Below are 16,812 nucleotides of genomic sequence, written 5' to 3'. Positions count from 1 at the left end.
TATTAGAACATCTATACCTGATGAACAAATCAAAGTAGAACCTAGTATTGCTATGGTTAAAGATCTCTTTGAAGAAGATATGGATGGGCATGTTATTTACTTTTCTCAAGAAGCTGCTAGAATTGCCAAACCTAATAAAAAAAGATAAACATAGACCTGTTGTTGGCATGCCCGTCATCTCAGTTAAAATAGGAGATCATTTTTATCATGGTTTATGTGACATAGGTGCTAGTGTGAGTGATATTCCTTATACCTTATATCAAGAAATTATGAATAACATAGCACTCGTAGAGATAGAAGAAATAGATGTTACTATTAAACTTTCTAATAGAGACACTATATCACCAATTGGGATTGTTAGAGATGTTGAAGTCTTGTGTGGGAAAATAAAATACCCTACTGATTTTCTTGTTCTTGGTTCCCCACAAGATGACTTTTGTCCCATTATCTTTGGTAGACCTTTCTTGAACACCGGTAATGCTAGAATAGATTGTGAGAAACAAACTGTCGGTGTTAGTTTTGGTAATGAGTCTCATGAATTTAATTTTTCCATGTTTAGTAGAAATCTTCATGAAAAATAATTGCCTAGTAAGGATGAATTAATTGGTCTTGCTTCTATTGTTGTACCACCTACAGATCCTTTAGAACAATATTTGCTAGATCATGAAAATGATTTACATATGCATGAAAGAAATGAAATAGATAAAATTTTCTTTGAACAACATCCTCTGCTTAAACGCATTTTTCCTATTGAAACTCTAGGAGGTCCTCCTGCACCTAAAGGTGATCCTGTGTTTGAATTAAAACAATTGCTAGACACTTTGAAATATGCTTATCTTGATGAAAAGAAGATATATCCTGTTATTATTAGTGCTAACCTTTCAGAACATGAAGAAGAAAGATCATTGAAAGTTCTAAGGAAGCACTAAGCTGCTATTGGATATACTCTTGATGATTTAAAGGGCATTAGTCCCACTCTATGTCAGCACAAAATTAATATGGAACCTGATGCTAAACCTGTTGTTGATCACCAACATCGATTAAATCCGAAGATGAAAGAAGTGATAAGAACTAAAATACTAAAACTTCTGGAAGTAGGTATAATCTATCCTATAGCTGATAGTAGATGGGTAAGTCCTGTTCATTGTGTTCCTAAGAAAGTAGGTATAATTATTGTTCCCAATGATAAGAATGAACTTATTCCACAAAGAATTGTCATAGGCTATAGAATGGTAATAGATTTTAGAAAATTAAACAAAGCAACTAGAAAAGATCATTACCCTTTGCCTTTTATTGATCAAATGCTTGAAAGATTATCTAAGCACACACACTTTTGCTTCCTTGATGGATATTCTGGTTTTTCACAAATACTTGTTTCGCAACCTGATCAAGAAAATACCACTTTTACTTGTCCCTTTGGAACCTATGCTTATAGACGTATGCCTTTTGGTTTATGTAATGCACCTGCTACCTTTCAAAGATGTATGACTGCTATATTCTCTGACTTTTGTGAAAATATTGTTGAGGTTTTCATGGACCACTTTTCTGTTTATGGGAAGTCTTTTGATGATTGTTTAAGCACTCTTGATCGAGTTTTGCAGAGATGTGAACAAAAAAATCTTGTCTTGAATTGGGAGAAGTGCCACTTTATGGTTAATGAAGGCATTTTCTTGGGTCATAAAATTTCTAAAAGAGGTATTGAAGTGGACAAAGCGAAGGTTGATGCAATTGAGAAAATGCCATGTCCTAAAGATATAAAAGGTATTCGTAGTTTCCTAGGTCATGCTGGTTTCTATAGGAGATTTATCAAAGACTTTTCAAAAAAATCTAGGCCTCTTACTAGTCTCTTGCAAAAGGATATTCCTTTTGTTTTTGATGATGATTGTTTATAAGCTTTTGAAACACTTAAGAAAGCTTTAATTTTTGCACCTATTATTCAACCACCTGATTGGAACTTACCTTTTGATATTATGTGTGATGCTAGTGATTATGCTGTTGGTGCTGTTCTAGGACAAAGAGTTGATAAAAAACTTAATGTAATTCATTATGCTAGTAAAACTCTAAATAGTGCTCAAAGAAATTATGCTACTACTAAAAAAGAATTCTTAGCAGTTGTGTTTTCTTGTGATAAATTTAGACCTTATATTGTTGATTCCAAAGTAACTGTTCACACAGACCATGCTGCTATTAAATATCTTATGGAAAAGAAAGATGCTAAATCTAGACTTATTCGATGGGTTCTCTTGTTACAAGAATTTGATTTACATATCATTGATAGAAAAGGAGCTGAGAACCCAATAGCTGGTAATTTATCTAGGCCTAAAAATGTGCTTGATGACCCACTACCTATTGATGATAGTTTTCCTGATGTGCAGTTAGCTGCAATAAACGTTTCTCATAGTACTCCTTGGTATGCTGACTATGCTAATTAGATTGTTGCTAAATATTTACCACCTAGCTTTACATACCAACAAAAGAAAAAATTCTTCTACGATTTAAGACATTACTTTTGGGATGACCCACATCTTTATAAAGAAGGAGTAGATGGTATTATTAGATGTTGTGTACCTGAGCATGAACAGGGACAAATCCTACGGAAATGTCACTCTGAAGCTTATGGAGGGCATCATGCTGGAGATAGAACTGCTCACAAGGTATTGCAATCTGGATTTTATTAGCCTACTCTCTTCAAGGATGCCCGTAAGTTCGTCTTATCTTATGATGAATGTCAAAGAATAGGTAATATCAGTAAGCGTCAAGAAATGCCTATGAATAATTCACTTGCAGTTGAACCATTTGATGTTTGGGGATTTGATTACATGGGACCTTTTCCTTCCTCTAGTGGGTATACACATATTTTGGTTGCTGTTGATTATGTTACTAAATGGGTAGAAGCTATTCCAACCAGTAGTGCTGATCACCACACCTCTATTAAAATGCTTAAGGAAGTTATTTTCCTAAGGTTTGGAGTCCCTAGATATTTAATGACTGATGGTGGTTCACACTTTATTCATAGTGCTTTTCGTAAAATGCTTGCCAAGTATGATGTTAACTATAGAATTGCATCACCATATCACCCTCAGTCTAGTGGTCAAGTTGAACTTAGCAATAGAGAAATAAAATTAATTTTGCAAAAGACTGTCAATAGGTCCAGGAAGAATTGGTCTAAGAAATTAGATGATGGACTTTGGGCTTATAGAACAGCTTATAAAAATCCTATGGGTATGTCTCCTTATAAAATGGTTTATGGAAAAGCTTGTCATTTGCCTCTTGAGTTAGAACATAAAGCATTTTGGGCAATAAAAGAACTCAATTATGACTTCAAACTTGCTGGTGAAAAGAGGTTATTTGATATTAGCTCTCTAGATGAATGGAGAACCCAAGCTTATGAAAATGCAAAATTATTCAAAGAAAAAGTTAAAAGATGGCATATCAAAAGAATCCAAAAGCATGAGTTTAAAGTCGGAGAATATGTTCTTTTGTAAAACTCTCATTTCAGATTCTTTGCAGGAAAAATCCTCTCAAAATGGGAAGGCCCATATGTCATCGAGGAGGTTTATCGGTCTGGAGCCATCAAAATAAATAATTCCGAAGGTACTAACCCGAAGGTTGTCAATGGGCAATGAATAAAGCATTATATCTCAGGTATGCCCATTAATGTTGAAAGTAATATTATTCAAACTTTGACGCTGGAAGAACACATAAAAAGAGTCCTTCCGGAACACTCCAGAATCATGAAAATAAGGAGGTACGTGATACGGTAAGTAAACGGGCTCCGAAAAATCCGCAAAAATATTTTTTATCAGTTTTGGAATATTTAGAATTTTGGAAATAAAGAAACTTCCAGGAAGCGTGCCCCGGTGGGCACAAGACACCAGGGCGCGCCAGGCTTGCCTGGCGCCCCCAGGTGGGTTGTGCCCACCTGGGACACCTTCCGTACTCTGTTTTTCTTCCGTATGCTTGTCCTCCAAGATAAAAAAAATCTATATATACTTCCCGAACCTGTTGATCACCGTATCGCAGAGAAATCCCCTGTTCTTTTTTCTTGTTGTTTTCTGTCAAATCTGTTGAGCCAGGCATCATGTCTTGTTCTTCCTCCAACAACGTGGAAGAGGATGCTTTGTTGATGAAGATCGAGCTGAAGAGAGAAGAGCCCGCGGAAGCCGTCAGAGGAGATGAGAGCAAGGAGATTACCTTAGATCAACCTCGGGTCTTCGAACAAGCGCTGCCAGCTGAGGAGGAGGAGGAAGATATTCTTAAACCTTACCTTACTCATCTTACTCCTGCTGAGATTGAAGCCTTTCGCATCATTGAAATAGTTCGCATACAAAATAAGTATCTCACTCGTGAGAATATTCTGCATCAAGAGCACATCACCCACCTCCAGAGTGTCATCTGTAGATTGGAGAATCTCTTGATCCTTAAGGATAGGATCGCTTCATCACCACCATCATCTTCTTCACCACCAAAGGAGAACTGAGTAGCGGGTATGGGCACTCCCCTTGGCTTTCGCCAAGCTTGGGGGAGGTGCCCCGGTATCGTATCATCCCACTATCTTTTTGCTTTTACTTATTTTAGTTTGATCTTTTGCTTTAGATGAATAAAAGTTTAGTTCGATCCTTTCTTCTTCGAGAGTTTGCTTAGTGATCTATCCTTGTAATCGTGTGCAAGTTATATAATAAAGTTTAATGTGAGTTTTTCCTTTCTTTACTCTCATGTTGCAAATAAAGAAAAGAAATAAGAAAGGAAAATATAAAGGAAATAAATCAGTAAAATTATATACTAATCCTATGGTAGGTGATGGCACCACATAAGGAAAAGTATAAGTAGAAAATTTTATTAGAGATTGAAAAACATAGCATTAGTCAATGATGCAATTCATGAAAGAATTAATAATGGAAGAGAAGATTCACATATGAATATACTATCCTAGAAATCTTTTGTGATTGTGAGCCCTCATCAAAATATTATATGCCAAAATTGTTGACGTTGGACAAGGAAGACAACGTAATGATTTATGTTTGTTCATATTCACATAGAAGTCATATTGTTATGGATCCTTTAACATGTGGTGCTTGCCCCCTATCTTTGCTAGCCAAAAATTCTGCACTAAGTAGAGATACTACTTGTGCACCCAAAAACCCTTAAACCCAAATCTTATTTTCAAGTGTCCACCATACCTACCTAGGGATTGAGGAAGATCCCTCAAGTGAGTTGTCATCGATGCAAAAAGGCAATAAAAATTGCTTCTAAAAGTGTGAGATCATTTAGTGTAAGAGAAAATTGAGCGTTGCATGAGCTTGTGATGGTGAAGAATAAAAGCGACAGACTGCATAATAAAGGTCACTATCATAAGGGGCAATGTAACGTGACGTTCTTTTGCACTAGGGGATTGAGCATACAAACAAATAAGCGCATGGAAACCTCTGCTTCCCTCTGCGAAGGGCCTATCTATTACTTTTATGCAAGAGTCAAAGTTTTTCTCTTTATTCCTTTTATTTTTCTCCTTTGGCAAGCATCATGTGGTGAGGAAAGATCTAGGCACATATGTCCAGTTGAATATGGATGGCATGAGTTATTATTGTTGACATCACCCTTGGGGTGAGTACGTTGCGAGGCGAAACCATAAGCCCCTATCTTTTTATGTGTCCGGTTGAAACATTTTGCTCATGTGTACGCGGTGAGTGTTAGCAATCATAGAAGACAATATGATGGTTGAGTATGTGGACTTGCCTAAAGGCTCCGACACGTGACCCTTCCTGAAAAGATGATGAATTGTAGTTGCAAAGTTGACTGAGAACATAGTTTGTTAGTTTCTAATAGAGTTTTTGTTTTATACTTCGATTGTGTGATGAACTATTACTTATTCATGAGAAGTATATGATAAAAGTCTATGATGAAAGTCCTATGTTTAATTTTGTTGTTGTTATAATAATCAACATGATGCTTCTATGTCCGTATTTTGTTTTTATCGACACCTCTCTCTCTCAAAGCATGTGGACATGTTTTTCGATTTTCGATTTTTGCTTGAGGACAAGTGAGGTATAAGCTTGGGGGAGTTGATACGTCCATTTTGCACCATGTTTTCTTACTATTATTTAAAATGATTTTATCCATAATAATGCTTTTTGGAGTAATTCTAATGCCTTTTCTCTGATAATATGCAAGGTATACACAAAGAGGGAGAATTTCGGCAGCTGGAAATCTGGACCTGGAAAAGCTACGTCAGGCCACCTATTCTGCACAACTCCAAACAAGCTGAAACTTCACGGAGAGTTTTTATGGATTATTTAAGAATTATTGGAGCAAATAACTATCAAAGGGGGCCACCAGGTGGGCACAACCCACCAGTGCGCGCTAGGGAGCCCAGGCGCGCCCTGGTGGATTGTGCCCTCCTCGGCCCACCTCCAGTGCTCATCTTTTGGTATATAAGTCATTTTGACCTAGAAAAAATCAGAAGAGGACTTTCGGGACGGAGCACCGCCGTCTCAAGGTGGAACTTGGGCAGGAGCACTTTAGCCCTCCGGCGGAGCGATTCCGCCGGGGAACTTCCCTCCCAGAAGGGAAATCATCGTCATCATCATCACCAACAACTCTCCCATCTTGGGAGGGCAATCTCCTTCAACATCTTCAACAACACCATCTCCTCTCAAACACTAGTTCATCTCTTGTGTTCAATCTTGTTACCGGAACTATAGATTGGTGCTTGTGGGTGACTAGTAGTGTTGATTACATCTTGTAGTTGATTACTATATGGTTTATTTGGTGGAAGATTATATGTTTAGGTCCAATATGCTATTTAATACTCCTCTGATCATGAGCATGTTTATCATTTTTGAGTAGTTACCTTTGTTCTTGAGGTCACGGGAGAAATCATGTTGCAAGTAATCATGTGAATTTGATATGTGTTCGATATTTTGATAGTATGTATGTTGTGATTCCCTTAGTGGTGTCATGTGAACGTCGACTACATGACACTTCACCATATTTGGGCCTAAGGGAATGCATTGTGGAGTAGCAATTAGATAATGGGTTGCGAGAGTGACAGAAACTTAAACCCCAGTTTATGCGCTATTCTGCAAGGGACCGATTGGATCCAAAAGTTTAATGCTATGGTTAGAATTTATTCTTAATACTTTTCTCATAGTTGCGGATGCTTGCGGTAGGGTTAATCATAAGTAGGAGGTTTGTTCAAGTAAGAACAACACCTAAGCACCAGTCCACCCACATATCAAATTATCAAAGTAGCGAACACGAATTAAACCAACATGATGAAAGTGACTAGATGAAATTCCCGTGTACCCTCAAGAACGATTTGCTTATCATAAGAGATCATTTTGGCCTGTCCTTTGCCTCAAAAGGATTGGGCTACCTTGCTGGACTTTTGTTACTACTATCGTTACTTGCTCGTTACAAATTATCTTGCTATCAAACTACTCTGCTACTTACAATTTCAGCACTTGTAGACATTACCCTACTGAAAACTACTTGTCATTTCCTTCAGTTCCTCGTTGGCTTCAACACCCTTACTTATATAAAAGATCTACAATTGATCCCGTATGCTTGTGGGTCATCAGTGTCCTGCGATGACTATCGCAGCATGTGTACAAGCCGTGATGAGGGGGTCCTTGGAGTCCCAAGTCCCAGAAACTTGCTAAGCGACCAAGTCTGAGTCGCCCATACATCTGACCCAGCTGAGGTTCATCTCCTTAGACATATGGAGTCCATGTAGCAAAGCTTCATACTCAGCTGCATTGTTAGTACAGGGAAACATGAGCCTCAAAACATAACAAAACTTATCACCCTCAAGTGCTTAGTGATATTACTCAAAAACCATCAGTCATTTTCTCAAAACACATATGTCCAAACCCTAATTTCCTATCTCAATCGCACCGAAAATATCCCATCCGGACCCACCGAGATGACCACTACCATTGCTACTGCCAAGCCCTAGCAATTCAGTTTGACCGAAAAGGATCTCGATCCCACCAAAGATGGCAGTGCCAAGTTTCTGTGATGACATTGTTTCACTTTGGAATCACCGAGTTGAAATAATCGGAAATTCCAAAACTGGGTTCTGCGCTAGCCATTGCACTTTGGTCCCACCAAGTTGTTCCACTTCGGCCCCACCAAAAACCGCACATTCTTATCTTTTACACTAATCGGTCTCACCAAGTTTAATATTCGGTCTCACCGATTTGGGTCACAAAAGTGTAACAGTTGGATTTTCAGTAAAGGCTATTTATACACCTCCACCCCACCTGCTCTCCAAGAGAGCCATTAGAACGAAACACACTTCCACCATTCATTTTGTGAGAGAGAACCACCTACTCATGTGTTGAGATCAAGAGATTCTATTCCTACCATTTGAACCTTGATTTCTAGCCTCTTCAAGTGCTTTCCACTCCAATCTTTCTCCTACCCAAGCCAAATCTGTGTGAGAGAGATTGAGTGTTGAGGAGACTATCATTTGAAGCACAAGAGCAAGGAGTTCATCACCAACACAACATCTATTACCTTTTGGAGAGTGGTGTCTCCTACATTGGTTAGGTATCACTTGAGAGCCTCCAAGATCATGTGGAGTTGAACCAAGGAGTTTGTAAGGGCAAGGAGATCGCCTACTTCATGAAGATCTACTCGAGTGAGGCTAGTCCTTCGTGGACGGAGACCATGGAGGAATAGACAAGGTTGCTTCTTCATGGACCCTTCGTGGGTGGAGCCCTTCATGGACTCGCGCAACCATTACTCTCCGTGGGTTCAAGTCTCCATCAACATGGACATATGATAGCACCACCTATCGGAATCACACCAAAATCATCGTGCCTTCATTGTGTTTGAAATATCGAATCCCTCCTTTACGTTTATGCAAAGTCTTTACTTTTCCTGCACAACTCTTAGACTTGCATGTGTAGGTGTATTTGACTTGGTAGAATTTCTAAAACTTGCCCATAACTAAAATTGGGAAAAGGATAAGTTTTTATTTGGTCAAGTACTCTAATCACCCCCTCTAGACATACTTTCGATCCTACATGTGGTATCCAAGCTCGTCTGGAGATCCTGTTCATCTCTACGCCGTAGTTCTTCTCTTTGTTCCACAGTAAGAGCTCGCGGGTAGTACTCGTCTTCGCCATGCGACGGGTTATCGCTTCCACCGCCGCGGGGAAATCCTGGTGGGCTATGATGGGAGCCAACCATGAGGACCTCTGCCGCGAGGTCATTGCTTTCACACTCGGAAAGCGTATTCGAATGACCAGTCGACAGATTGAATAGGCCATAAAGGGACTCATCAGGCTCAATCACCGCGATCTAAGGAGTGGATGTTTGACGTGCCACCGCGTGCTTTACCCACCGCTGGAGGCGCGAGCGACCGGATCGCTTGCGACGACGAGCAATGGGATGGGAAAATGCCACGGGAGCTGACCGATACTGAGTCGACGGCTCCCGCAAGAGGACGTTGCAAGCACTCGCGCGGAAGTGCACCGCCCTGCGAATAGGGAGCGCCTCGACATCGAGGAGGGCTTCCCGGAGCCAGTCCGAATCATCGGTGATGAAGGTGAACGCGTCGAGACAGATCTTGTGGCCTAAGGGCAATCCACCGCCGGAAACCATGTCGATGGAGATCGAAGATCGCAACCTCGCCGGAAGTCGCTTAGACGCCTGCCCCACGGTGGGCGCCAACTGTCGTGGGAACGAATCTGACAGTAGAGATGGGGGGTATGTAGGAGAGGGCAGTGCCTAGCTATGGCGAGGTTGTACACTCTGATTTATGAGTTCAGGCCCCTCTCGGAGGGGGTAACAGCCCTACGTCTCGGTGCCGCGGAGGCTTTGTTGATTGGAGTGTTGAGTTACAGGGGGTGCAAACCCTTGTGCAAGAGGGGAGGGGTGGCTTATATAGAGTACGCCGACTCCTCGCGGCCCTCGGTAACACAAGGGTTCAATGAGAGTATAATATCATGAACGCTGCTGGTAACACCTGCATTTAATGATCTTTAAGGTGACAGAGTGAATGACCGACCGTTGCTATCTAGAGGTGACCCTAGGTCTTCCGTCCTTCGAGTGGATTCTTGTATTCTGAGTGAATGACGACGGTCAAGTGGAATTTGGATGGTCGAGTGGATCTTCTGTCGAGTGGATTGCACTCTGAGGTGAATACAGTCGGTATCTTCTTTCTATCTTCGTAAGCCTTGGCTTCTCGTGTAGTGTCCTTGGGTAGGGCATATAGGTCAGGCGCAAGACCCTACCCTAGGTACATGTCATCGTCAATTAGCCCGCAATGTCACTTAGGGTTATCTCACTATGTGGGCTTACAAGGCATTGCATTGCAAGGGCATCTTCGACGCGAACCCTGAAAATGCATGCGTACGTTTGGACGTAGCTGTCTGTACATAGTTTGCATCCAACGCGGTACCGCATCGGCCCGCGAACTGGTGTGGACCTCCGTTTTCCTGTAAATCGGACACAAACCAGGGGGGCTTTGCGGGCGTCCAGACCGCTGTCACATACTCGCCTACCACCCCGGACCCACCCAAAAAACTCCCCGCCCCCACCCACTCCCATGCGCGAAGCGGTTGCCACACATTCATGTCGGTCAATGTGCGACGCTCTAGAGCGTCAACGCCACATTCATGATGGCTCAAAGCAGACGCGACCTCTCACTGGAGGCAACATTGAAGCGAGGCACTGACCGAGAGTGTTGCCCAGTCTCCACACTTGTTCTGATGTGGGATATGCATGAACAAACGTGACTGGACGGCTCCGCACCACATTCAAACCGTCTCTCGTCGTTCGCCTGCCAGCATTAAACAGGCATGGCGGACAAGAAACCCACTTCGGTGCCACATTGACACTGCCTGCCGCTTGGCCTGGTCGGCACACGCTATTTGAATGTCGCCTCCTCATTCGACACAACCAGCAAGAGGGATGTGGGAGAGCCTCTCGGCGGAGCAGAAGCAGAAGCTAGATGGCATTGCGGCCAGCTGGTAGGCCTGTCATGCGCAATATGAGGCCAGCCTCCCAGCAAACTCGTTGGAGGTTAACGACGAGTACTAGATGATGGAGGGGGCATCCAACAATAATACGATGCCCCCGTCAATCATGGTGGCAGACCAGCCAGCGTCGCTCTGTGTTGGCATTCCGGTAGGCACATGAGGACCAAGGCTACAACCTCCAGCTCCTCGACGAGCATTGGCTCGCGGAGGGAAAATCACCGGCGAACAGGCGAATGATGATGTCGTCGTGGCCATGGTCGCAGAGGACCTGGGCTTCTTGGATGAGCAGCGGGCATTGTACCAGTCCATGCGCAACACCCATGAGATCCGCCGCGAGCGATGGTGGCTGCGCATCCTGCGGGTGGAGAGATACGTCATGTCCATAGAGATCAGCGAGGAGGTGCAGGCGACCGCGGATGGCGCCAGCTCCGTGTCAGCCACGCCTCCACCACGGTTCGCACCCTGCCACCACGACCACGAGGCTGGCCCGTCCACGTATGATGTTGTCGACACGACAGACTCCAACAAGGAAAACTAGGACATGGGATGCTACCATGGCTTGGGTGCCACATGAGCCACTTATTCTCCCCCTCCTGCAAATTCACTTCTCGGGGCTCACGACCAGTAAGCTTGCTAGACATGGGGAAGAAAAGACGCCGCCACGCTCGACGATCACTTATATTAGGTTAACAAAGTCTCATACGCTTTTGTTGAGTTAAAATATGTAAAAAAATGTAATGAATTTGGTCCATTTTAAATGACAATCATGAGGTTTGCCATGAAAATCGTCTGGTTTGTTCAAATCACGTTTGAAATTTATGCGGTCACGGTTGGATGGTTGGCTCCTGTATACTGTCTGTGGGTGCGTCCGGACGCGTCCGTAGACGGATACAGTGTTCGTTTTTAGGGATCCTTGTTGGAGATGCCCTAAGATGGGCCTTGTGCTTGCCTTGATAAGTGTAAGTGTTCCATTTTCTAGGGAGGAACCTAAGCTAACATGCTGCTATGCCGAGCCTCACATGTACTTATAATTGTTTTTCTAGTAAGCAAATACTAAGATCCTTTAAGATAAAAACCCAACTATTGCCACAACTTCCTCCGGGGTCCCTTTTACTCCCCTATGTTACAATTCATGAACTTAGGGAACAGTCATTTCTCACTCCGGTCTCCCATCCTACATTCCTTGTAACACATTGTAGCACCTTAAGTGTTGCCCTATGCATCGTGTGCACTCGTACATAAGCTACAAAAGATTGCATAGAAACCAACATATAAAAGTTCAACCAATCATTATATTACCAGCTGACCAGTTGTGCCCTTGGCGCACAAAGCAAATGCAACCAAAAAGTGAAGGAGTTTTTTTCCAAACATATCTACAAAATACGATGACAATAACTATGTTCATGTTGTGTTATTTTACCGGGCATTGTTGGACGAGGGCTTCTCGGACGAAAACCGTGGTCGGATGAGCGTTGGTGACTCAGTGACCATGTAGTCATTGTTGAGTTCGACGGTGTGTTGTGGAGGATGACTGGAGGCGGAGGTGAAGGAGGCGGCGGAGCGCTGCGTCGGTTGCTATGTGTCGGGTTGACCATTTAGATGGCCGGCATAGTAGTACGGTGACTTGTACTGGGCGGGCCAGGGCTGTGATTGGCTGGGTGGCACCGGTACGGCGATCCACTGTGGAGGAGGAGCTCGGCGGCCCTCTCACTCAAGCTTGCTATTCTGTGGGTTTGGTAGGACGACAAAGATCGCGAAGGGCACTGACGGATCCATCGCAGCGGTGGTGGACGGTGAAACAGACGGGGACAGAGGAGATCGAGGCGCAACAGACAAGCTTTGACGTGAAAAGAATGGCAGGACTGTGAAAATGGATGGTCTCCAGCCTCCGAGTCAGATTTTAGGTAGCTCCGAGGTGTTGGAGTCCAACGTGGCTGACGCCCAGACTCCCACAGAGCTCCTCTTCCGATTTGGGACAGTCCATAGAATGTCGAACGTGCGGACTAGTTCTGCCCAATCCCGCATCGAATGATTAACAACGTTGGCCGACTTGATCCAAATATTTACGGATGTTTTGATGATCCGTGTTGGAGACGTAAAAAGAAAAAAAACTGGGTCTTGCGCACCAAAGATCTTTTTTTTGAGCATCGGTACAGACACAAATCCTCATATACACGCGCATACACTCACCCCTATGAACGCACACACGCACACCCTATTCCTATGAGCACCTCCGAAAGACTGAGCCAGCATATCATCTTGAGATTTACTAAGTCACCGTAGGCGCCTCGTCGTCGACGAGAACGTCTCGTCCCACTGAAAGCGTATCGCCGAAAATTCTGAAATAAATTCAGAAATAATGCGAGCACCAGGATTTAAACCCTGATGGGTTGGGAATACCACTGTCCACCTAATCAACTCAACCACAGGTTGATTCGCTTGCGCACCAAAAATCTGGGGGAGAAAGCACGATCGGAGATGATGTTTTCCACGACGACGCGTCTGGAAACGTGGACGTCGACCCGTGCTACCTTTGAAAACGATGGCTCTCCTCTTCCTCTACTCACGGCACCAGAGATGTATAGATTAGCTCATAGCTGGACGCGCTTAATCTAATCCGATCCGCGGGATACCCGGCAGACCCTCCAGGCTTTCCACGTCGATAATGACTGGATAAGGTTTCAATCAATCAACCAGAAAAAAATGGATAATACCCCACAGGGACCAGGACGGTTATTATTTACCCAAGTTACCAAACTGCCCTCGGATACAACCAGATAATAATCTAAGATAATAAACGGCCAACCTTTTTGCATTCTTTGCGATTTTTCCTGGATTTTATATGCTTTATTATTTACACTCCACGTAGGAAAACGAATGCCGAGACATGAAAACCATTGGCGGCCACCAAAAAAGCTCCGGGAATTTCCCACCAACCGACCGACCAAGGGGCCAAACGGGAAACCGAGCGCCCTATATCAGTTGACTTGCGGTGGCCATTCAGCGTCGCCGTGAGATCGCACCGCGGCACGCAGACAAAGGAGACGGGGACAGCACAGCCTCAGCGCACGGAAAGAGAGGGGGGAGAGATTCGCACGTCGCCGAGATGCTGGCCGTGTTCGACCAGACGGTGGCCAAGTGCCCGGAGGGCCTCCGCAGCCCGCCGGCGGCCGGTGCGGCGGCGGGGGGCGGAGGCGCGGCCGCGCTGATGAAGGGCTTCGCCGCCGCCAACGACGCCGCGGTCACCGTCAGCCTCGGCTCCGCCGGCGCCCTCGCCTACTCCTCCGCCAACAAGAACCCCCTCGTCCCCAGGTACTGCTCCGTTATCCGCTAGCCTTGCTCAATAACACTACCAGTAAGCCGGTGCTTGTAGTGCTGTCGGGTGGCGCTTGATCCGGTGACGCGATCGCTTCGCTGGGACTTTGGAGGTTCCCGTTTGGGCCTGCGGAGATCTCCCTTTCTCGTTTGGTTTCTCCGGGCCAGGCCAGCCAGAGATGTAGCTTTCAGCGGCGTGCTGATTTTGGAGCTTTCCGGCGATTTCTAGTCTGTAGTCGGGGGCTCCGTGGCGTAAATTCTAGGCCAGACTCTTCATCAGATCTGCAACATAAGTTATGTGACAGCACCATTATGACGCGTTATTGACTTCTGATTTAATCATTGTTTCGTATATATGTTCAGATCCTGTCCAAATTAGGAACGGCTTAACTGAGTTAGTTTCCTCCGGCTGCTGAGCAGTCATTTATTTGATCATTTGAGTAGGCTTGTAGATTGGGGAACCTATTCTGAGCTGTGCTTAGTGGCACCCAGAGAAACAATCTAGCGAACGCTTAGCTCTAGCCCAAGGTTGCAAGTACTTCTGAATGTTATGCGCTTAAACAGTCAAAGATCCAGCTTCCCATTGGAGCTGGCTTGATTCCTGCTGTTCTTCTGGGTCCAACCGTGTTATTCAACACCGATGATTTTGCTCCAGCGTGAAGAGATTCAACAATTCTTGTGATGTGAGGAACTGGAGTCTTGCCTGAACCCTTTATGTAGATATAATATGCCATTATTTTTCCTACACTATGTTTTGCATCCCTGTCTGGCGATTCGTCATGAAAATGGGAAGTAACATTGAAGTTTCTGATACTGCACATGTCCATCTTACCATTGTCCACAGTTGGATTACGTGTCAATTGATACTTGTTAATCAACTGTTATTTGTCAGCCGGCCCACCGGTGATGGTGGTGACTATTGCTCTTTTTTATACGGTACTAGCAACATGTCATGTGCAACGAACGCGCATACCACTTGGGAGCTGAGCCTCATTAAACTAACTCATAAGTGAAGATCAATTTTTCTTTCGACAGGGAAGCAACTTTTACTTAACTATCATGCTTGCTGACAACATACTTGTCAAACCTACTAGCAGTATTGGGCTGCCAAGTTGAATAACATAATGAAACATTGATGTGACTCCAGTAACATCGTTTTGTTGCCTTTGTAGAAAAAATTTCACATGATGGTGTCTTTTTAGGCATGTATAGTGATTCCAACAAATAGCAGTAACATGGAATTTCTTTTCTACCTTATTAGTGATCCTGAGAATTGTTGTTCTATCTGAGTATATTGACCTGACTCTGTATTTTTGTCTTTGCACTTGTATCCAGGATGTTCGGTTCTGTAAATGACATATTTTGCCTGTTCCAAGGACATGTTGAGAACATTGGCAACCTGAAGCAACACTATGGTCTGAGCAAGACAGCAAATGAGGTTACCATCCTGATTGAGGCCTACAGAACCCTCCGGGACAGGGGCCCACTCCCAGCTAGCCAGGTCGTGAGAGATCTCAGTGGAAGGTTCGCTTTCATCCTCTACGATACCGTGTCGAAATCCACCTTCGTCGCTGCTGTGAGTAGATCATCTCTCTTCTGAAAGGATGTAAATTTTTAACCCGTAGTTGAATATGGTTTTGAGTTACAACCGCTTTTCTTGAACAGGATGCTGATGGCAGTATCCCCTTCTTCTGGGGAGTTGACTCTGAAGACCACCTTGTGTTCTCTGACGATAATGAGCTTCTCAAGGCAGGCTGTGGAAACTCATTCGCGCCATTCCCCAAAGGTACACTACAAAGAGCAGCGTTGCCACAGTTCACCCTTCTCATCTTTGTTTGTATCCCTATAATTCAGCTGCGGCACTAATCATCTTGACACTACATTTTCGTTGATCATCAGGCTGCTTCTACACCACATCTGGAGGGCTGCAGAGCTTCGAGCACCCGCTGAACGAGCTGAAGGCCGTGCCACGTGTGGACAGCCAGGGCCAGATGTGCGGCTCCACCTTCAAGGTCGACAGTGAGGCCAAGAAGGACTCGGGGATCCCTCGCGTCGGTAGTGCTGCTGATTGGTCTAACCACTTCTAGCTCGATGACCCTTGTTGTAAACTGCCAATCTTGACACTGAATCGCTGAGACACCGCACTGCATCTGCATTTTATTTTTGAGCAGTTTACAACGCTCTAGACAATGCTGTTTCAATAAATGTACTGTCTGATGGGTAATGATACTGCTGTAAGTTTACCGATACTCGAAGAAACTCTGATGCCACCACCTGGTGGTAGAGGTTTATCAGCCCCCCTATATATGTCTCAATAAATAAAGTTCAGTGAAGGCTTAGTTTGTTTGTCTTTTGTATCGTGTTACTAGCTTGCAGCTAGTGTTTTTGTTTTAGGCAGTTTTTCATGTACTTTATGTTGTACAGTAAGGCTCCGCTTGGTATGGGTGTAACATTTTACATCCGTATTTACTTTACAGGTGTATTTCACAGGCCACAACGTGATTTCCGC

At 44.0% G+C, this 16,812-nt stretch overlaps 1 protein-coding gene across 1 annotated transcript; it reads left to right on the top strand.

The window, feature by feature from the left end:
• Positions 1-13,984: 13,984 nt before the first annotated feature.
• LOC125510570 (stem-specific protein TSJT1-like) lies at positions 13,985-16,642 on the top strand. Its single transcript, XM_048675786.1, has 4 exons — positions 13,985-14,300; positions 15,639-15,879; positions 15,969-16,089; positions 16,203-16,642. Exons 1-4 carry the CDS (start codon positions 14,095-14,097, stop codon positions 16,388-16,390), a joined length of 756 nt encoding a protein of 251 aa, XP_048531743.1. The 5' UTR covers positions 13,985-14,094; the 3' UTR covers positions 16,391-16,642.
• The last annotated feature ends 170 nt before the right edge of the window (positions 16,643-16,812 follow it).

The sequence above is a fragment of the Triticum urartu genome, chromosome 5, assembly GCF_003073215.2.
Source record: "Triticum urartu cultivar G1812 chromosome 5, Tu2.1, whole genome shotgun sequence".
NCBI lineage: Eukaryota > Viridiplantae > Streptophyta > Magnoliopsida > Poales > Poaceae > Triticum > Triticum urartu.
This window is presented reverse-complemented; position numbering and strand designations above follow the sequence as displayed.